General features: G+C 37.3%; 1 protein-coding gene across 10 annotated transcripts in view; it reads left to right on the top strand.

Annotated features, from left to right (window-relative positions):
• Positions 1–24117, top strand: part of cnksr2a (connector enhancer of kinase suppressor of Ras 2a) — a 763738-nt gene that overhangs the window by 519335 nt on the left and 220286 nt on the right. For all 10 annotated transcript variants that reach the window (XM_039745560.1, XM_039745565.1, XM_039745561.1 and 7 more), the window contains 3 exons: positions 3131–3202; positions 11763–11830; positions 19678–19778. In XM_039745560.1, the coding sequence (XP_039601494.1) occupies positions 3131–3202; positions 11763–11830; positions 19678–19778 (241 nt within the window). The remainder of the gene's footprint in view (positions 1–3130; positions 3203–11762; positions 11831–19677; positions 19779–24117) is intronic.

A 24117-nucleotide genomic window follows, 5' to 3' on the forward strand; every position in this document is an offset into this window, starting at 1 on the left:
GGCATTTTTATTAGGTTACTGACGTTTGTCATAGGGATGGGAAAATTCTGGTTAGCTTTGCTGAGCATATTGTTGAATTAATCTACATCTTTGGCCTTCGCAACCAGATCTCAGTCTAGTTGAGCATCTTTAGGAGAACATGTAGCAAACAGGCAATTTTTAAAAAGTATGGATAACTTTGTCATCAGTATGTGTCATGTTCCCAGTACCACTACTTTGGCAACATATTTGGTTACTGCCTGACAATGTCAGTCTGTTGTGAAGTCATAAGGGAGCCCAATTTGCTGTTCAAAACATGAGGTGAACCTTAAAAGGTGGCCATTTCTTATATTTTATGAAGGTGTACTCTTCATTTTGTGCTATTAGCGATGCTAATGGTTCAAATGTTCCCTTCATTGGAGCTTTAGACAGACTTAAAAGAAGTATGTTTACAATAGAGCTTCAATTTCAGTGGAGGATGGCGGAAATGGCACATGTCATTTAAAAATCCTGCATGGTTTAACTTAATTAAGCGTGGAAATCCTACTGCATTTCCGAGGTAGAAAAGTCTTTTGTTGTAATTTTTATCCCATTATTGAATTAGCTCAGAAGTAAAAATACACATTGAGAATACAATTATGTTACCAATTAACTGCAAGTTTCATTTGTTTTAAAATGTAGAATCATTATTTGAATAAGGGAGTTAGAAATGATAGTGTTAATAAGAAATGATTGTGGGAATGAATTCATGTTAATAATGTAAATGTCATGGTCATTGTTAAAGTTGTCCATTGAACACTCCATCCATTTTCTAACTGAGTGTCTTATCCAGTTCAGAATCACAGGCAACAGGTGCCAATACTGGCTGAATCAATCCAATATTGTCAGGTTGCTGCTGTTCCTGAAACAACACTGAAGTTTTTGTTCCAGGACTGTTATTCACCTTTAATCAATCAGCTTTAAAGTCAGTCTTTAAGTTTAATATCATAAAGAAGGAACTTACTGGAAAAAAAATCACATAATTCCCTTTTTTTTTAAATCATAGAGTTAAAAAAATGTTTTTCTTCGGGCCAGCACTGTGACACAGTAGTACTACTGTTGCCTCACAACATGGAAATAGAGATTCACATTCCATATGTGTTTCCTACATGGGGTATGCATGTTTCCCCCATGGGTTTACGCCGGGCACTCCAGTTTCCTCCCACAGGAAATTAGCACATGATGTGTTTGTGTGTGTTCATGCTGTGATGACCTGGCACCCTGTCCAGGAACTGTTCATGCTTTGCACCTAAGGCTTGCTGGATTAGAATCCAGCTACCCTGCGCCCCCTGCCCTGGATAAAAAGGTTTAGAAAATAGATGAGTGGTTTCCTTGGGATTTTAAATGAGGGGAAGAATTTGTTGTCCCATACTCGCAGGATTTGCATGTTTTTATGAATGAAAAAGTTTTTTTTTTCTTCTTCTTGTACAAACAGCAAGTTTTTTTTTTCCTGGTTTATTATGTCTGAGGCTGAGCTGTGAGGTGATTGATTTGAGGGAGAATGATTTTTCTAGAACAACAACTTTGATGTTTAGGTTATTCAAGGAACAACAGAAACCCAGTTTGAATAAGGGGCCATACTCTGCCACATCCACACTTAGTCATATGGAGATTTCTAACCTGTACGTCTTTGCGATGTGGGAAGCATCAGTGGTAGAAACTCTAAGAAGCAAGTTTGGAACTGAGTGGCAACCTCTGTACCTATGGCTAGTCTACTGTAATGATAATGAGCCTCGTAGTGTCATGACAAAATCTAATTTATTTAGTTTGTCAAAACTTTCATATTGGCCAGACATTGGCCAGTGTCTCAGCTCGTATTTATAGTGCAATGCAAATCAGATAAATCTGTGATGTATTATGTCGCAGAGACACACATATAGTGGGGGATGCTAAATTAGCTTATTTCTCTGCAATAAACGAACCAGAAAACTAAGTTTGTGTTTTAGTTGAAGTTTTAAAAACAAATTAATTTTGATTTGTATAACAACTTAAATTTCATAAATGTAGTGAAAGCACAAATGGCAATTTTTTGAATAGCATGAGAGGAAATGGAATACAGTCTTCAGTAGTGAGTAATTACTGTAATTAGGGTCAATCAAGATCAATGTACACAGACATAAGCAATAATTAAGTCTGAACACTTACTGAATATAAGACACCTTGCAAACAACAGAATAAATGTTGTTTACGGAAACTGTGAGAAAAGTAAATGATTAATCTTCAATTGACATGATTGATATCAAAAAGGTAGCTTTAAAATTGTGATAACTATAAAAAGAGGAGAAAATTTAAAGCATTAATAGTTTGTGACATTAAAAATTTAAATTACTCTTTTCAATTAACTATTGATCTGAAATAAGTTTTCTTGACCAGCTAATATATCCTATTTATACTGATACAACCAAAAAAATCTCATTCCTGTAAATGTCACCAACCTGACAAAGTGACTTGCAGACAAACCTAATTTAATATTTGTCTTGTTACAAAAGCATCTTTAAAGATTCTATGCAAATGAAAATATCCTGAAAAATATATGTATTCACTAATTCATGTACAGTTATAAAAATGTTCGAATTTTTATTTATTATGATTTTTAAGCAGTATTTATTTTTAATTAATGATTAGTGGATGTAAGTGAATGAATTTGTTGTGCACATAATGAGATAAATCAAGTAGCCTATGATGATCATATCATTCTTTACAAACTCTGTTCCACAACTTTCTCAATGTCTTTAAAATCCTCCTCAAGACAATACCCTCCTCTCATTTTTGTTACATTAAGGGACAAAACACAGTTTAAGAAAAACTGTACAATTACTACTAAATTAAATCTTTAGTGTTTCAGTAGATTTACCTCGGTAATCACTTTTTTTTAATGTCCATGTACCACAATTTAACAATTAGGGCTTTTCTAAATGAATAGATTATGTATTATGTATACAACATTAACATTTGTACATTGCCATTGCTACATTCATCCTGTCTTTTACAGAAAGAAAGAAAAAATTATATATTTTGAGTTGTAATTGCTAATGTGAAATTTACATTTTTTTCTATTTTTTTGTGGATGAAATTTTAAATTCTTAAAAGCATTCCTTTTTTCTGCTTTCAGTGCATTCAAGGCCTGTCATCCAAAGATTAAAAGTTTCTACTTTGCAGCTGATGGTGTTGATGATATGAATAGGTAAGACTTCAAAGGTGCTTTATTGTTAAATAGTACACATAAAAATCAACCTAAATCCACAGTATATTATTGCCACTGTATTTCTCTTCACATTTACAGTTAGGCATATTTGTAGCACCAGTTGCAAATATGTTGGCAAACTACAACAAGACACTCCCTTCAAGTTCAGGTTCAGTGTCAAGTAATACAAAGTCAACAACAAACAGCACAAAAGAAAATAAATGTAACAAAATATCTAGAATGCAAAATATTTCCAAGAACCTCCATTTGTCACTGTGAGTGGGTGTTGATTAACCTTAGGACCTGTAAAACTGTCCCTGTATCTAGTGATGTATGTGAATGATAATGATCATCTTTTACTTATTTGCCATTATGGAGGAAGAATAGGAAAAGTGATTGTACAAGATGGCTGAGGACCTTGTTAATATAGTTTGCTTTTCTAAGGCAGCCATATGTTATATACATCCTAAAAAAGGCAGTAGTATTATGTGCTGCTTTTTTCACCCTCTGCTGTGCTTTGCAACCCCTGAGCTGAGAGTGTGGTGGACCGAATGTCGTCCAGCCAGTGAGTATGGTCTCTACTGTGCCTCTATAGAAGCTGGTGAGCATAGAGAGAGACAATCAAGTTTTCAACAGACATCTAAGGAAGGAAAAGTGTTGGAATATAGCCAAGATGTTGTTGGACCTACTTTAGCTTCTAAGTGATGGACACTCCAAATATTTTAAGCCACTGACCCTTTCCACAGCATTCTCTCCCATCTGCATGTAAGTGATCAAGTTCAAGTTTATTCTCTTGTGTACATAATACAATGTAATTCTTACTAGCCTTGCATATCTCCTGAAAAGAGTGATATAATAACAAAAATGAGCAAGACCCTCAAAAAGCCTACATAGAATTCACAATAATATATATGCTCTGTATGCGTGTGTGTGTGTGTGTGTAAGGAAACAAGAAACCAAGGAAAAGGTTTGGGGATCTACCCTGTATATTTGAAAATTAGGCAATTGAAATAATCCAGACATGTACAGTCTAGTATACAATGAAATGGCAGATTTATAGAGGGTAGCCAAAAAGATCTGTGCTTTGAGTGTGGAAACCAGAAGTGAGGTTAGTGGTGGAGCCAAAAGTGAGGTCAGGCAGGATTTCACTCTGAGGGTCTGCAAAGGAAGGAGAAAAGGCATTAGTGTGCACTGCCAACCTTTGGTCTGGCATATAGTTACATTTAGTCAGGCCCATGGACTGCCTCCCATGCGAATGTGTACGACTGTTGAGTTTGAATGCAGTGCTAAAGACCTACTTAATCCAAAAGATATGCATCTCTTAAATGGGCATACATTAAAACTCTACAAATACTATCCTCAGATGTTCATCACCATCAACAACTTGATAATTATACTCTACACAAGTGTTTCTCTGTGGAAATAACAGTGTAGTGCCACTGGTTCCAGACCTGAAGGAGACTCGCTCCTGGGTTGTAGAGACCTGTCAAAGGAGCACAGGACTACATGAAGAATCCCACATAAAAGCCATCTGTGATCTTTGTTTTGCAGACACAGCAGTTAGAAGGCACTTTAGCAGCCAACAGATGTGTCAGGGGTCCATCTTCCTGTGATGATGCAGGTTCACTCCATGCTCCCATCTTGCGTTCAGGGAGCCCTGATCCTGACACCGTCGGTAATGTTGCCGATGAGCACGGCAGTGAGACACAACAAATAGAGCAAGAGGATGGTGCAAAAGTGCAAAGTGCTTTTATTTTAAAACCAACAACAAAAAAAAACTGTTCAAATAAAGAAGTGCAGTGCATTCAAAAAGTCATTAAATAAATAATCCATAAAATAGGTGCAGAGTGGAGGTTAAAAAAAATCCAATAGAAAAAAAACAATAATCCTTTAAAACGAGATTAAACCAATACTGGAAGCAGTCTCTTTAAAAACAAGCTGGTGTCTTCTTTTATCTGGCGGCTCCCCGGCTTCTCCTATCAGGCTTCTCAACAGGGGAGTCGCCCTTCCTGCAGCTGACCTTACTACTGTCTGGTTGCCTTCCGTTCCCTGGCTCCGTACAGCTACCTTACCGGACTGAGACTTGGGTTCCTCAACAGCCAGGTCGCTCATGCTGAGGCTTACCTTCCCAAGACTCCATGACTCCCGCTGACTTATCGTCCTTCATCCCTGGTCACTCCAGCTCCTCGTTCGCTCAGCTTTAGTGACCGCTTCCTTCTGCCCCACCACAAATCACCCCAGGAGCCACTTTAGCCACACAGTACCACGCCCCCTCGCTAAGCCGCGAGTGTAGTAATTATTTATTTTAAAAATGGCCCTTTGACATGAGCAGTGGACCCGCTATACCACACTTCCTGGGTGCTTTTTCACCAGAGATTCGCACATAGCCAAGGGATCAGTGGGCATAAGAGTTACCTCTGACCCTGTGAAGTAGAGAAGGGTCTGCCTGTATGAGTGGGCAAAGGGATGAAGTAGATGGAAAAATGCATCCAAAGACCAAAGTGCTCCTCAAATGCTTTATCTATTACAGCAATCTCCAAGCTGTTTTTTTTTTTTGCTGACTTCTGTCCTGGGGCCATATGCTTGTTCACATGCAAACATTGTGATGTATAAAAAAATAAACTTTGTGTAAAGTCACACACATTTTCATGGTAGCCTCTCCTCTTGCATATATACTTTTCTCCCCAGTTTTGCAAACAGGTGGTACCCAGCGTCAAAGCAGTGCTAATGTTTCTGTGTGGTCTCCCTTTTTTAGGATTTGCATCAGTGATGCAGGATTTATCAAATACACCAAAATTAATTGCATATCATTTACAAATTTAATTCACTTGATTATAATCATTCTGTAACAATATAATGGTGCACGGAATAAACAAACTATTCCAAAAACCACAGCTGCTTTAGCATTGCTACTGTCAGTACACCACTCAGAGTATGTTAACACTAGAATTACCAAAGGCTATGAAAAAACTCGTAAATCCAGCCCACCTTAAATCCCTTCGCACCTCTCCGTCAGCGTCTTTTGTCTTGTAAATGTGCCAATCAAGACAAACAGCATGCAGCCTAGTATTCCTTCCCCCACCGCCGCAGAATGGGCACAAAGTTCTTCCAGTTCCAGCCTTGATTATCTGGGAGTCAGAGACCTAGAGTTGTATAAGGAAATAATAGATCATTATTTGGAACACATGCATTTCATGTGTGTTCCGTTCCTACAATAATCTGTGTAAACACATTGTTAGAACAGAAACGTTTTTCGTATTTTAGTAGTAAATGACAAAATGTAGACATAAACTATATAATGTGTGAAGCCTGAAGTCCAAAGATCAAACAAACACTTCCACAAAAAGTTCAAGGATGATACAACAGTTTCCGTGGTGCAGCAGTGAGAATTGCTGACTTGTATTCAAGATTTCCCCGGTTTGATCCTGACTGCCTCGTATATTTACCGTTTTGAGTAGTGAGCTGCTTTTATTATTAATATTATACAATAAACACATACATTTGATTTGCATCGGTAACAGCCGGTGTAAATTTATAGTACTTGTAAAAGTTAGTGTGTTTTTTTTTTCTTTTCACTTTTATTCTCCAAGTCCCTATCACGATGCATACTACCGCCCCCCCAGGGATCTGACACTATTAGTTTTTACTTGAAACTGGGAATAACGGTAGATATGAGTGGTGTTTTGAGACAATGGACCTGGAAATTCTCTGATCTGGGTGGATAAAAGCTGACATAGAAACACTGGTGAATCTGCCTTCTTCGTTTCTCACCATCACTTGATTTTTTTTTACTCTGTTTTATTGAGTGTTCCTGCTTACGCTGAATTAGTATGCACCTTGCAGTCCATGATTTCAAAGCCACACTGACAAAAAACAGAGACATAGGTATATATAATATTTTGAATTATTCATTTTATGACCTGTATAGTACATTTTGGAAAACAATGTGGCACAGATGCAACATTATTCATATTATTCATATTCATTTGTATACCGTCTTGCGGTTTTAATCAGTGACTGCGTGTTTTTTTTTGCGATCTTGCTCAGTCTCCACGTTTTGGTTAATGGTGGTGTTTCTTTTGTACTCCAGGACATGCAGAGGAAAGAATAGTACAGAGAGGTCAGTTCTGCACTATATGCAATCCTCAAATTCAAATGTTAACAGTTCCCACACACCCAAGGGCTGTCCTTCCTACAATTACGACATGTGTACCGTTGCAATGTACACACTTCTCTCTATGTTGTGGTTCCTATTACATTGAAGGAGTGTCTGACACTGACTGACTGAGTTTGGTTTCCTGGGGGTGTTTCCTTAGGAGGCATTAGCTTTCTGGCTATGTGTTCTTTTGACATTGCGGCATGTTAAGTAACCGAAAAATCTAGAAATATGACAGAAAAGGCGATATCCCTCCCATCGTGATTACGACGGTACAGACATCACATGAGAGACAAAGATATATTTTAGCTTACTATACTGACGGTTTTTACGTGGTTACAGACGGGAAGCTTATGACAGACTTTATCAAGGTGAGGGAATCTTGATCTACGCAGTCTGCCATCTTTCGTCACCATGCTGAAAGGGTTTTCCGGACAGATGACATCCGCCCTACAGCTTCAAAAGGTTTGACTGCTTGTTACATGTATTTATACTGTCTTCTCAACGTGCAGGGCCCTCTCTGGTCTCCAAACAAGGACAGTAAAGGATTCAGTTTCATCTTCGGAATAGTACAGTGCCCCTCTGTGGTCTCCAAACATGGACAGTAAACTCAAACCCCACCTCCAACAAGAATAGCACACTGCAGTTTGTCCCATTCTCCAAACTGCTAGGCTAATGGTTTCTAAATGCAGCCTAGTCCCTGTGTACCATACTTGGTCTGCCTGTATGAATGACTCCAACAGTGTGCAGAGAGACAGTGACAATAAACTAAATATTATAACAAACTGAGTATAACGGGGAAGCGGCTGTCTTTGAACAGAAGCTTGTCAATGTTGCATCCTCCTTTTCTTTTTCCATCTCCTTTTCTCTGCCAGGTGAGCCATGAACACTCTTCTTTTCTCAGTGGACCCCATTACATGCCTTGTACAGTACATGTGTGTTGATCGGCGCCAAGTCAAGCATGTTATAGCACAAGCAACCAGCCACCCGTGTGCTCCTGCTCACACTGAATAAGCTCACGCCTTTTGGTGCATGATGTCAACGCCGCACCGCAGAAAAAAAAAAGAGACAAGTATATATGGGACATTTTGAAGAAATCATTTTATGACCTGAATAGTACCAATTACAGTAGAAAACATCATTGCACTTATACAATATTATTTGAAAATGAACAGCTTCAGATCGGGTGTAAATTTATGCTGGCGCTGTTAGTTAGGGTCAGGGCAGGGGGTGTTGAGTGGAGAGGGATAGCATGATTGTGACTGAGAGAATAAAACTGAAAGAAAGGTAACTTTTTCAAGTACCATAAATTTACACCCACTGTCCCATATTTTAGTGTGAATACGCACGGCATTATACTTGAGGCCCCTGGCCCTTTGGACAGTTTAGCACGTCTAAGAGATTTAATGCTTTTTTGGTTACTGCGTAGAATTGTGATGTGCCTTGGTGTTTTGGGGACAAAAAGTTTGGCACCACAGAAACAATGTTGGAAAATACTGTTTTACCTACACTTTTGCTTATTTTGGTTTTAGTGCCACTAAAAGATCATTTATTTAGCACTTATGTGATATAACATTGATTTAGTATTCTTACATAAACATAAAATGAAGAAAAAAAGAGAATAAGTTTTATTCTTCGCAACTTTTCTCTATTACACCAGGACTGCCATAAACATAAATTCTAACCTGATTTTTGAAGATACTGAATCTCTTATTGATGTTTTAATTATATGTTAATAAACAGAACTTATTATATTTATGAAGTTCTGTTCTTGTACTCCACTATTTGTAAGGTATCTATCTCACTTAATATTTTATAATTTTGTCTCAGCATAAGTATGTGTACATCAGCATGTGTTGGTGTAATCTGGATTTATACAGTATAGTGTCTGTTAATAATGCATTACAATACTAACAGGAATTATGTACAGAAATTAGTGGAAAGTGGAAAACTGACTACTTTAGGATTTTCATAGCCTCCCACTGGCTTATAATTATATGTTTCAACGACCTATATAGACTTACCAGAAATAGAGAAAGAAAGGTAAAAGTAATATATAAAATATAAACTTTAAACATTTTAGTGAAGGTCCTGCGCAAAGTGTTCAGCAACTAGTAAAAATCCACAGATCATTATTGAACAATAATAAAGTAATGATAATGCAATAATAACCTAATGTCACAGATAAATTCACAAATTCAGATGCTAGACATTTTATTTGTTTTGAGTTGCATCTTTTTTTTTCTTTCTTTCTTCTCAGTACAACCCACAGTGATAGTCACATTGTGGCTAATCTGCTTTTCTCACAGGCACCACTGAGCCCCATGTAGTAGATTTGAAGGTTGAGAACCCGATGCATACAGTCATCCATTATCAGTGGAGAGTTAGAGACCCAGAAGATCTCAGTATAAATAGATCCTATGGATCCAACATTCCCTTTAACCAGATATTTTGGACTTGTGTTTGGATTGAATATTTGTAGAAAGTAGCACATTGTGTTTAACACATACATACCTATGCAATGAATCCGAATGACAATGTAATTAAAACAAGCATTATGATTTTCTTGCTTAGTACAGTTTGTTCCTAATACAATAACAACTTTCTTTACAACTTTCCCTATTGTTCTGACCAGACAGTCAACTGTATTTACATGCTTCTATCAACAATCGACTTCAAAATATCTGGCTAGTACCTCCTTTTATTGTTTCCAGTAGATAGTACTGTAAATTAACATTTAATATTAAATGAAAATAAATGTTTTGTTTTTTGATTTTTGGTTATTTTTATTTTTCTAATGTCACACAATTTACAGCATGTATTGTATGAAAGGTTAAGAAACATTGACACAAATACACAAGTCTGTTTGAAATCAAAAAGTATCGTATCCTCTACTTAAATTGTAATTGTCTTTTTAGAAATGAGTTGACCTATTATATATGATGAAATCTTTCAACAAAATCCTTGATAGCACATTTCAATATTCAGTGAAACTTATAATTATCATATATAACGCAAGGCAAATAGTGTATCACACAATCACATTTTTGTTAAAGCATTTATAGAAGGAACTGGTGCTACATTGTTTTCTTTCCTTTGTCATTTGTGTAATCCTGCATTTGTGAGTGTAAATCTTTTTTTTTAATCAACATGTTTTTATGTATGTATGTTTGTGTATACTGATTAAAATTTGACCATTTTTTGTATGTCAAAATGATTCAGTGCCTGAATGACTATTTTGAATGACAAGAAATGCCAAAAAACATGCTAAAAGTTTGGGGCATCATCCTGTATATTGTATCCTGGCTGTTAAAATTGAAATAATTGAACAGAGATGTTCACAAGACTGAGTCCAAAACAGAACTGATCAAAGACAATAAAGATGGCGGCTTTAAAGGCCCAGTCAGGAAGTGACGTCATCTCTGGGCCCGGAACCAGAAGTGAGGTTGTCGGGGCCGGAGGTGATGTCACTGAGGGTGCCGAAACCTTGTGGGGTCTCCCGGGGACGGTCTGCAAGTAACTGAGAAAGCCTGTCATCACACCCTGCCACTCCCTGGTCGGAGGTGGTATTACAATTTCTTAGGCCATTTAGCTGCCACCTAATCGCATGTGTGGGACACTATTTAAAATGAACAAAGGAAAGAATATTTATTTTAAATATGAGGGCAAGCAGATCTTTTATCAAAAGTTTGCAAATGAAATGAGGAATTTACCGAATGACACAAGTACAGAAAAAAGTCTTTTTTAATTCTTTAATTAGTAATGGTCATGTGAAAATGTAAATGAATAAACAATTATATCCTATCAAAATGTAGTTTCATTTTCAGATAAAAATAAAAGCATACTGCAAGTTCTTTTAATTTGTTAGCCTACATGTTTCTCTTAAATCGGATTGTTAATATTTAAGATTATTTTGGGTAATAATCAAGAAAAAGTTCAGTGATGGGTCCACTAAAATAACTTTATTTAAATAGTATTTTTCAGAATCAAATTTTCTTTAACATTTTCTTTACTTAAAAGGATAAAATGCTAGTTGTAAACATTAATATTTTATTTAACATTATACTGTTATTTTCTTGGCTGCATAGTACTAAAGATAACTAATTATCAATGAACATTTCAAAATTTTGTCAGATGCAGCATCTCTGATTTATTGTGTTAAATAAAGGCTTGTATTTTACACCAGTTAACACAGGGATAAGAAAATAAGAAATTTTACAAGAAAGAGGATATGATTCGATTTGCATAGTTCTGAAGTATATACTTTTTAATTTTGCGTACATTTTGGGTTCCATTAATATACTGTATAAGTGTAGGTTTTATGTTTATACATGTGGTTACCATTACACTGCTATATCCATGCTGTGCAGGACTATCTGATACACACTTTCTTTTCCTTTACAGATGGTTAAGTAGACTGAATATGGCAGCTGCAGGCTATGCAGAAAGAGAAAGGATAAAACAAGATCAAGGTAAAGTGAGTTCTTACCTGTGAGTTCTTGAAGTGTGGTAAAAAAAAGTAAATGTCTCTTTCTAATGAGCAAATTAAACCCAAAATTAGTGATCCACTCAGCTGCACCATAGTTTGTTTTCCTTTCTTCTAAAGTAGAAAGAAGCACAACATATTTTTGAATTTATTTTATTGCACACTTGTAAGCTGTAAAATCCATTTTCACTCCAAGTAATTAGCTAATATGTGTCTAATATGTGCACTCCCAGACATCAAGTCAACATGTTAATATTCAAAAGAGATAGTAGAAATCCTCTACCTTCCTCAATTATTTGCTTCTTCCAACTCTGAATTTTTAAGAGCCTACTTTGTTTTTGATTCATGAATAGAGCAGATGATATTTATTAAAATATTAAAAAGCATTATTTTTCTGTTAATATTATTAAATGATAGGTACAACAATTTTGACACACGGACTCATTATTATTGTTATTTTTAATTATTATTTATTTAGCAGAAATATTTTTCCAAGTAATTTACAAAACCAACCGTTATTCTTAATTTGAAAAATAAAGAGTAAAAGTCATTCCTTTTCTAGTAAAAAGTTCAGATGCCACTTAGCATGTAGTGCACGTTACCCTGGAGCGTGTGTACCTTCCGTCTAGAGTAGTGATAAGCAGCATCATAATAACCAAACTGGGGGCAATTTTTTTTCTTTTTTTGTAAGAAAAAATTGTTTATATCAAGGTTTGTTATTCCAAGACAGCAAGCCCATGTATGTAATATTGGTCTTGGCATTAAACTGGATACTCCAGAGCATCAGATAGCTTTTATTTCTTAAAATATGTCATGATGGTAAGTGGCATAATGAGTCCATATGTCAAGAGGGCTAAATGACTCTTATGCTGTGTTTGTCCCGACAGTATTACATAATTGACTGTGACTTTGTATGTTAACTTAAATTCCTTTGTTTTATACTGTATCTTTTAAATTCTTATTCTGCTTTGATCTGTATTGTAATTTACCATCTTTTGGTCATAAATACATTAACTGGTATTATCTTTTTAAATTGTGTAAACTATTATGTGAACCTATATTCACAAGTTATATATAAATGTATATTCACATATTTATAAGTTTTACATTTGTTTGAACAATACTCCCAAGTAATATTTAAGTTATCAAAAAATCTACCACATTTTTAATGAGTAAGCACAAATGTCAAAGTTGTCAGTTAATATATTGGCATACACAGGTGGGGATTAGAATGCCCTGCAGCATTAAAGTCACACGTGTGCCTGTTCATCAGGAACTTTTTTAAATATGTGTCATTTGACTCTCACTGAAAAGACTAAACAGAGCCTTGTGATCTCGGATCAAATCTTTCTTGATATTTCATAGAAAGCCATAAATCACAGTGCCAGATTGTTTCTTAAATGCAGGAATAAGTAAACAAAGGGTTCATTTAAGCATAGGATTTGCAACTGGCTTAAATTAGCTACTGGTTTTAAGACTTAATGACACAGTCAATATGAGTTATTAGGATCTTGTGATTTGTTGTCACTGAACCAAAACATTATTTGAAGTCACAATGCATAAATACCAGGACCACATATTTGGAATGAAGACTATCTATCTATCTATCTGTCTATGAATCCATCCATATTCAAGCCCTTTAAATCAGATCCATCACTGTGGAGAGTCGAAGCCTGACTATTCAGTATAAATAGTTTTAAATCTCAAATTTAAATTTTCATAGACTTACCTCATTTACCTTAAATTTGTTGTATGAGATTCAAGTTTAATATCTCTCTTTTTAGTAATATCTAATGATAATTAATGAAAAGCAGTAGTGTAAAATTAGTGGCTAATTAGAAAGAAAACGTTTAATTTTTCTGTAGAAATATTTTCTGCTTTGGTAAACAGTTTTTTTCCAGTTTCTAATTGTTTTTCACCCTTTTGTTTTTGGACCAATCTCACACTCATGAAAACAATCATTATGGAAATGGTGTGTTAGGATATAGCTGGTTGGATAATGAATGACTGACTGACTGAAATTATTAATTTTGGATTTAAAGTTCTTGGTTAAAGTAGTTTATTTGTGGAATTTTAGGGATGTTCCCTGCGGAGTTGGAACAGATTACAAGAGTTGTGACCTTTATTTTTTTTAAAATATGCTTTTAATTCCTGGTAGGCTTAGAAGAGAATTAGCAGGAGACTGTGCCATATGGGTGGCTTCATCAAATGTTTAAAAATATGAATGCATAACCTTTTGTTACTAATTAAACCTCACAAATATGTATTTGTCCTTGAGTTGTGTAATTGACTATGAGGAAACATGCTTGTTGATGCTCATTCAGAATCTATGTTAGCTAAACATCTTCCTACAATGCTGGCTTTTCCTCATTTTTGTACTTTAAAATTAAGTTCTGTATCCAAAGAGGATAAATACAAAGCTGATCAGGATCCTTTCTTAATAAAACAATAAACTATCCTTTCAAGGACCCTTACGCAGTATACAGTAGTTTTGTTGGTATGTCAGTCTACCACTCATCCTCTCTGTCTTCATGGGGATTTGCAGTTCTAATGAATTTTCACACCACATGGCTCCCTGCTGCAGAAACTCGCATCTGTCACAGGTCAAGTCGTTACACAAACTAACAAGTTATCAAAAAATATGAAAGTGGCAAAGCATTGAATGTTACTGCACGCGACTGTGGCTAGTTCCACTCTGCGATAATGGCAATTTTGAAATATGAGTGTGATATTATTGTATCTTATGTTGTACAGCATATTTGACCTCTCCCCTGTAATTATTGAGATACACCTATATAGACTTGTGTCCCCAGTGCCAGGCTCATTCAGCTCTGTGATGCCACACTGGCCTCGCATCGCAATATTTGCTTAAGCCAGTCACACATCAGATTTCTATGAAAATATTTGGCAAATCTAGTTTAACGGCAAATATAGCGTATTCACTGAGAAAAACACTTTGCCGAATTTTTAATCTCTTTTGAGGTTTGTTTGACACATAAATGCACATTGCAATAATGGCTCTGTGATACGCAGGTCATCATTTAGCTGGTTTGACTGCATTTCCACACTTTACCCAAGGTGTCTTCATTTCCATTTTTCTTCGAAATGTGCATAGATGGATCTTTTCTGTAAATAGAGTTTCTGTAAATATATGCCACATCTCCTGTCAAGTTTTCTTTTTTAAATCACTATTTTTGTGTGGAATGTTATGTTGTCTGGGTCTTTTTTCACATGTGCACAAGTTTTGTAGATGTGAACCCAGGTCTGCTTCTGTGTGCTTAGACATTCAATTCATAATGAGTTATGGCTATGCTATAGTAGTCTAACATGTGATTCTTTGAATTTGGCTAAACCCCATGGTGTGACACCTGTATTTGCTTTCCCATGAAGGAAGGAAATCTTGATGAGCTGAATTAAAAATCCATCCCACCCACTATATCTTAACACAGGGTCACAGGGGTCTGCTGGAGCCAATCCCAGCCAACACAGGGCGCAATGCAGGAACAAACTCCGGGTAGGGCGCCAGCCGACCGCAGGGCACACACACACATCAACACACCAAGCACACACTAGGGACATTTTAGGATCGCCAGTGCACCTAACCTGCATGTCTTTGGACTGTGGGTGGAAACCGGAGCACCTGGAGGAAACTCACACAGACATGGGGAGAAGATGCAGGGTGGACCCAGGAAGCTTACTTGGAGGCAGCAGCGCTACCACTGTGCCACTGTTCTGCCCTGAATTAAAAATGTATAAAGTAAATCAATGATTTGTTTGTGATTGTGACTTGTTTAATATTTAAACTGGCTTGGATACTGCCATCATGTTTTTTCTACCAGAACTAAGCAAACTATTCACTTTGGATTCAGTCATCTAGCAGTAATGTTTGTGAGAAAATTAAGATGAACATATCGAAAGACTATCAATATATAAAACAAAAATTCACTACTGTATTTGTTATGACCTTGAGAGTTTTCCGTTTGTTAAAGTACCAATAATTACTCAAAATAGTCTAAAGGTTCCAATAAATGACAATATGCAGAGAAAGAAACTAGAATCACTAACCAACTCCCAACTCATTTGAAATGAACTATAAGGTAGTGTGGTTGACCCCACCTTTTATAGGTTTGAGGGCAGTCACTTGACAGTGATGGGTAGATGGTCCTGCTTCTTGTGGGACCACCCACAAATTACACACATAATAAAAGATTCTTAAACATCTGAATAATCAGCAATATTAACTGTGAACCCCTAGCTGAAATACACCACTTTTGGCTTATACACTGGTAATGTTGGATAGAAAGTGAATAAATGTCAAATAGGGATGCTTTGCATATAGATGAATGCAAGCTGACAGTTTAGAGAATTGCTTCTCAATGGAAATTTGCCTACATTAACTAGTCAATTTTACTTTTTCAAGAAAAATGGAGAGAAATTTGACATTATGGTGATTGCTAAAATGCAGCTGCTTTAAACCCATGTAATGATAAATGTAAATTTCTGTGATTTTTCTGAAAATTCATAAGCACAGTTTTGCATGTCCTTCAAGACGAAGACTTTTTTGAGATAGCCTATCTTTGTCTTGCATTCATGCAGGATGGTAGAAATAAAGTATTAAGAGGTATAAATTTCACTTTATGAACAAACTTCATAATATGATGAAGGTACACAAATCAACCTTTTCACTATCTGTGTGTGTGATTTAGAGGGGGCAATAGAGTATTTTTCAACAAATGTTCCAAGCCTGTACCTTTAACAAAAAAATGCAATTTATTCATAGCAAAACAATACATGTGTGTGTATTATGTATATACAGGTGCCAGTCATAAAATTAGTATATCATGACAAAGTTGATTTATTTCAGTAATTCCATTCAAAAAAGTGAAACTTGTATATTAGATTCATTCATTACACACAGACTGATGTATTTCAAATGTTTATTTCTTTTAATTTTGATGATTATAACTGACAACTAATGAAAGTCCCAAATTCAGTATCTCGGAAAATTAGGATATCAATTAAGACCAATGCAAAAAAAGGATTTTTTAGAAATGTTGGCCAACTCAAAAGGTATGAACATGAAAAGTATGAGCATGTACAGCACTCAATATTTAGATTGGGCTCCTTTGGCCTGGACTACTGCAGCAATGCGGCGTGGCATGGAGTCGATCAGTCTGTGGCACTGCTCAGGTGTTATGAGAGCCCGTGTTGCTCTGATAGTGGCCTTCAGCTCTTTTGAATTGTTGGGTCTGGCGTATTGCATCTTCCTCTTCACAATACCCCATAGATTTTCTATGGGGTTAAGGTCAGGCGAGTTTGCTGGCCAATCAAGAACAGGGATACCGTGGTCCGTAAACCAGGTACTGGTAGCTTTGGCACTTTGTGCAGGTGCCAGGTCCTGTTGGAAAATGAAATCTGCATCTCCATAAAGTTCGTTAGCAGCAGGAAGCATGAAGTGCTCTAAAACTTCCTGGTTGACGGCTGCGTTGACCTTGAATCTCAGAAAACCCGATGGACCAACACCAGCAGATGACATGGCACCCCAAACCATCACTGACTGTGGACACTTTACACTGGACCTCAAGCAACGTGGATTCTGTGCCTCTCTTCTCTTCCTCCAGACTCTGGTACCTTGATTTCCAAAGGAAATTTAAAATTTACTTTCATCAGAGAACATAACTTTGGACCACTCAGCAGCAGTTTTGTCTTTAGCCCAGGCGAGACGCTTCTGACGCTGTCTCTTGTTTAAGAGTGGCTTGACACAAGGAATGCGACAACTGAAACCCATGTCTTACATATGTCTGTGCGTGGTGGTTCTTGAAGCACTGACTCCAGCTGCAGTCCATTCTTTGTGAATCTCCCCCACAGTTTTGAATGGGTTTTGTTTCACAATCCTCTCCAGGGTGCGGTTATCCCTATTGTTTGTATGCTTTTTTCTACCACATCTTGTCCTTCCCTTCGCCTCTCTATTAATGTGCTTGGACACAGAGCTCTGTGAACAGCCAGCCTCTTTAGCAATGACCTTTTGTGTCTTGCCCTCCTTGTGCAAGGTGTCAATGGTTGTCTTTTGGACAACTGTCAAGTCAGCAGTCTCCCCATGATTGTGTAGCCTACAGAACTAGACTGAGAGACCATTTAAAGGCCTTTGCAGGTGTTTTGAGTTAATTAGCTGATTAGAGTGTGGCACCAGGTATTTTCAATATTGAACCTTTTCACAATATTCTAATTTTCCGAGATACTGAATTTGGGTCTTTAATTATTTGTCAGTTATAATCATCCAAATTAAAAGAAATAAACATTTGAAATACATTAGTCTGTGTGTAATGAATGAATCTAATATACAAGTTTCACTTTTGAATGGAATTACTGAAATAAATCAACTTTGTCATGATATTCTAATTTTATGACCGGCACCTGTGTGTATATAAATATATATATATATATATATATATATATATATATATATGAAACCTTCATTTACATTTATTTGCTTGGTAGATGCTTTTGTCCAAATCAACTTATAAAGGAGGCAAACATAATCGAGTAATATTAGGCTAGGGCATGTTTTTGTTAAGCAAGTGTAGTAGGGCTGGTAACAAAAGTTGAAACTGGACAGTAGCAACAGTGACATAATATAATAATAAATTTCAACCATAGGTCACAATCAATAAAGCAATTAAACTTAATCTAACTGCAAATTAAGCAACAATATAAAATATTACAGAGGAAAGATATATTTTTTTTTTGCAATCAGTTAGACAGATATTCACAGAACAGATGGATTTTCAGTTTCTTCATGAATACAATGAGTCACCTGTACAGATGGAGCTGGGTAGCTCATTCCACCAACTTGGAACCACATCACCAGATGCTGTTCTTTTGCAGACCTGATTGGGTGAGATGGAGAATAGCATCTTACCAGTGTCTCCATATACACTGGTGCTGATCCATTGACTACTCTGTAGGCAAGCATCAGGGATTTGAACTTAATGCATGCTACTACAGGGAGCCAATGTAGCGACCTGAAGAGAGGAGTGACATATGCCCATCTTGGCTGATTAAACACAAGACAGACCACGGTATTCTGGACCATCTGATTGATAGATAGATACTTTATTAATCCCAAGGGGAAATTCACAATTTTGAATTTGCAGCAGCTTGATAGCACATGCAGGTAGTCCTGCCAGAAATGAGTTGCAGTAGTGCAGATTTGATAAGACCAGAGCCTGGACAAGAAGTTATGCTGCATACTCTGCCAGAAAAGGTCTGATCTTGCAGATAATTGTATAGAGTGAACCTGCATGAATAAGAAACAGCAAAAATGTGGTCAGAAAAAGATCAATCACCTCCACAATGTTGCGTGCTGACTTGGAAGGGGGTAAGCGACAGTTGGCCAAGCTGTGCAGGGATGGGGACTTGAGCAGACTGGCTGGCTGGTGTCACAAGAAGCTTGTTTTTTGCCAGGTTGAGCTGCAGATGGTGGTCCTTTATCTATTTTTTTTTCTATGTCTCTCTTAGTACTTTGATACGGTAGTGTTGATTTATTTTTCACAACCTATCCCCATATATTTGTAAATCACGACAATCTGTACAACTCTTGATCCCATCTGTGTGAGGTTTTCATGTTGTTCTTGTGGCTTTTGTGTGAATATTATAATTTACTCCAGCAAAAGCCTCTCTAAAGTGGCATGAGCATGGATGTGTGCATGTGTGTACAGCTTCTGGATTATTACAGAATGGAAAAAGGTGTAATAGAAAGTGAATCAATGGATTCTCGAAGATTATTTTTGAGATTAAAAAAATCAAATGCTCTAACGTCTTTTCTTATTTTAGACTACTGGAGTGAAAGTGAACATGAAGAAACCGATGCACCTTCAACACCAAAACAGGACAGTCCACCCCCTCCCTATGACACATATCCTCGCCCCCCTTCAGTAAGTTATGCTGATTTCTTATTTGTACAATCTTCATCATAGAGGAGTGCTGTTCCCTTTTGTTACTTTATTAACAAAGCTGCTATTCATAATGCATTTTCAGATATCGAACAGGTTCTTTATAATCTCTTGAAATCTTTCTGTCTCTGCGGCATGTTACCTGTCACAAGGTTTCAGTGGTCAGATTCCACTATTGTGATCTGCGCATGCATGTATAGTCTTTTCCTTTGTTTATGGTTGCTTTCTGCATTGTATATGGGCAGAGTGCCCACCTATTGTTAGGTTCAATTCTTCATTTATGTAAGCAAACTGAAGGTTTGAGTGATTGAGAGGAAAAAAGCTACGTGTTTTTTGACTCAAATTCATTGCACAAATGATGTGTTGTTTTGAAACTAATGTCATTGCATTAGTAGAATTGCTTATACAGGTAAGTGACCGAAGGATCTGTTTAATTGTGTAGGACAGTGGTGTAACAGATAGCATTTTTAGACTGAATTCCAGAATGGAATATCCATTGTCTATTCATTGTCTCTGTTCTCACATAGGAGTTCCCCCATAGTCCAAAGATAAGCAGTTCTTTAGTGGTGGTGTGACTAATTGTGCCCTGTAATGAACCATCATGCAATCCAGGATTTGGTCCTGTCAAGGTGTAACGTTCAGAGGTCCTATCAAAGAAAAAGCAAAAGAAAAGACCTTGCATGTGGCAAATTATTTTCTATGTCACAGTGTCTTAAATGAATAGCTCTGCATACTGATAAGTTATTCTTGCACAATATATACCTGTCAGACAGTCAAGACTGTTTTAGTCTTGCTAAAGCCAGATGTATCATATATACATCTAGAGACAATCATAAGTGAATATTGCTTAAAACTGGGTGGGACCAGTTAGATGGCTTACTTAGTGTCACATTTCTAAACCATGCCAATGCCTCATGAAGGTGGTGCTCAAAGTAGGGGTGGTGATTTTTGAACTACAAAGGTATGAGGTACTCTTGTTAACCTGGTCTAACAGACAACAAGATTCGGTTTATGGTGAACTGTCTACAGTTGAAAAGACACCAAAACAAGCCCCATTAGACATATAAATGTGTGTCACATATGCAGAGAACACATTGCATGGTTTCAAAATAAACAAAATTGTTTTTTAAAAGATAAACAAACATAATCTGATGCAAAGGAAAAACCTTTTTGCAGTATTGGATTGTACATTGGCATTCAACTGCATCAATTGATGAGTGGTAAATGTGAATGATATGTTGTTGCAAATGCTGTGTGTGTTCTCTATTGTTCAGCATTTTGATGAAAGTGTAGGAATGAATGTAAGCTTGAAAGAACTGGCAGCTATATTCATAAAGATGTCAATTGCAATATATACATACGTACTTATAAAAATTGTGGAATAACAATTGCAATTCAGTACTTAATTATAGTGTTACACTGTATTACACAGTGAGTATAAGGAAATCACACCAGTTACTCTATAATCATACAGATAATTATATGGTAATTACAGCGTAATTAGGGACACCTAATCTAAAGTGACATCAAATATTGACTTTTATTGATTCAATTTATTTATCACTCTTACAGAGTTCAGCATCAGAACCAGATTTGCGAAGCGAGAAAGAATATACTTCAAAGTAATTTTGTAAAACACAAAAGCATTAATTGCATGATAAAATATAAAAACATGAATGGTGATGAGTCTTTACAGTTAACAATGCACAAAATCACAATTAGTACAGATAGCACCGAAAACTAAAATGAAACATAACTACAAGTAGATGAATAAAATACATGTGCATGCAAGGAAAAGTGACTTAAATTTAAATTTGACCATATAAAGAGTTTTTTAAGAGAGCAGGAGCTGCAAACTTAAATGAGCATTTCCCAAGTGTGGTATGTTTAGCCCAGTTCATTTCAGTTTTTTCTTATATAGCACTGTTGACTGAGCACATGCTCGGAGTCACTATATATATTGACAGCTTTATCATAATGAGTCCTTAGAGTAACAAGAAGATGGCGTCAGAGGATGTCTTGTGTCTGGCAAGTTGGTATGAAAGAAACAGCAAGGAGAGTTAATCTAAGGTGTTAGAATTAACAGCTGTCATACGAATTACAAGAAGTTATCAAAAAGGACAGCCACCCATATATTTTTCCCTGGCTGCAAAAATGGTTGTTTAACTGAGTTGTATTCAGGTTTGAGTCCAGAACAGAACTGACTTAAAGGCTGTAAATATGGCAGCTTTGAAGGCTGTCAGAGGAAGTGATGTCATTGGGGCCAGAACCAGAAGTGACGTGATCCATGGGCCCAAAAACGGTAGTGACATTGTCCATAGCGCCAGAATCATGCGGGATATCCCATGGATGACCTGCAGAGGATTGAGAGAAAAAGTCAGTGTACCTCACCACCCCCTGGTCTGATGTGGAACTACTGTTATTCAGGCCCTTTAGCTTCCTCCCACTCGCATGTGTGTGACACAGCTCATTAAAATTACCAGTAGACTTTTGAAAAAAATAAATTAATTTGTAAAGTAAGCCAGTGTAGTTGATCTATTTGAGTGACAATGTTTTACTTGGGCATGGCCTGTGAAAGAATACTGGCAATAAGGTTTTGAACATCTTCTGTATGTCTTTAGTAAACAAGGCAGGGTAGCATGTTTGGGAGTTCATGCTTTAAAACTCGATTCAAAGCTTTGGGAGTTTAGATAGATAGATACTTTATTAATCCCAAGGGGAAATTCACATAATCCTGCAGCAGTATACTGATACAAAAAAACAATATTAAATTAAATAGTAATAAAAATGAAAAATGAAATAAAAATAAAATAGCAGACAATAACTTTGAGTAATGTTAGCATTTACTCCCCCGAGTGGAATTGAAGAGTCGCATAGTGTGGGGGAGGAACGATCTCCTCGGTCTGTCAGTGGAGCAGGACAGTGACAAAAGTCTGTCACTAAAGCTACTCCTCTGCCTGGAGATGACACTGTTCAGTGGATGCAGTGGATTCTTCATGATTGACAGGAGTTTGCTTAATGCCCGCCGCTCTGCCACAGATGTTAAACTGTCCAACTGTAATCCTACAATGGAGCCTGCCTTCTTAACAAGTTTGTCCAGGCGTGAGGCGTCTTTCATCTTTATGCTACCTCCCCAGCACACCACCGTGTAGAAGAGGGCACTCGCCACAACTGTCTGGTAGAACATCTGCAGCATCTTATTGCAGATGTTGAAGGATGTCAACCTTCTCAGAAAGTATAGTCGGCTCTGACCTTTCTTACATAGAGCATCAGTATTGGCAGTCCAGTCCAATTTGTCATCCAGCTGCACTCCCAGATATTTATAGGTCTGCACCCTCTGCACACAGTCACCTCTGATGATCACAGGGTCCATGAGGGGCCTGGGCCTCCTAAAATCCACCACCAGCTCCTTGGTTTTGCTGGTGTTAAGATGTAAGTGGTTTGAGTCGCACCATTTAACAAAGTCTTTGATTAGCTTCCTGTACTCCTCCTCCTGCCCACTCCTGATGCAGCCCACAATAGCAGTGTCATCAGCGAACTTTTGCACGTGACAGGATTCTGAGTCATATTGGAAGTCTGATGTATATACAGTAGATTGAACAGGACCGGAGAAAGTACAGTCCCTGTGGCGCCCTGTATTGCTGAACACAATGTCAGACCTGCAGTTCCCAAGACGCACATATTGAAGGTCTGTCTGTAAGATAGTCCACGATCCATGCCACCAGGTGTGAGTCTACTCCCATCTCAGTCAGCTTGTCTCTAAGCAGCAGAGGTTGGATGGTGCTGAAGGCGCTAGAGAAGTCCAAAAACATAATTCTTACAGCACCACTGCCTCTGTCCAAGTGGGAGAGGGATCGGTGTAGCATATAGATGATGGCATTCTCCGCTCCCACCTTCTCCTGGTATGCAAACTGCAGAGGGTCGAGGGCGTGGCGGACCGTGGCCTCAGGTGGTGAAGCAGTAGCCGCTCCATGGTCTTCATCAGATGTGACGTCAGAGCAACAGGCCGGAAGTCATTCAGCTCACTAGGACGTGATACCTTTGGGACAGGGATGATACAAGATGTTTTCCAAAGTCTTGGGACTCTCCCCTGTTCCAGGCTCAGGTTGAAGATGCGCTGTAGAGAACTCCCTAGTTCCAACGCACAAGCCTTCAGCAGTCGTGGCGATGCACCATCTGGACCTGCTGCTTTGCTGGCACGAAGTCTTCTCAGCTCTCTGCTCACATGAGCTGCTGTAATTGTGGGTGGGGATGTCTCACCTATGCTGGTATTAGCAGAAGGATGGTTGAAGGATGTAGTACTCCGAGGTGAGAGTGGGTT

This window comes from Polypterus senegalus, chromosome 2, assembly GCF_016835505.1.
Source record: "Polypterus senegalus isolate Bchr_013 chromosome 2, ASM1683550v1, whole genome shotgun sequence".
Classification (NCBI taxonomy): Eukaryota; Metazoa; Chordata; class Cladistia; order Polypteriformes; family Polypteridae; genus Polypterus; species Polypterus senegalus.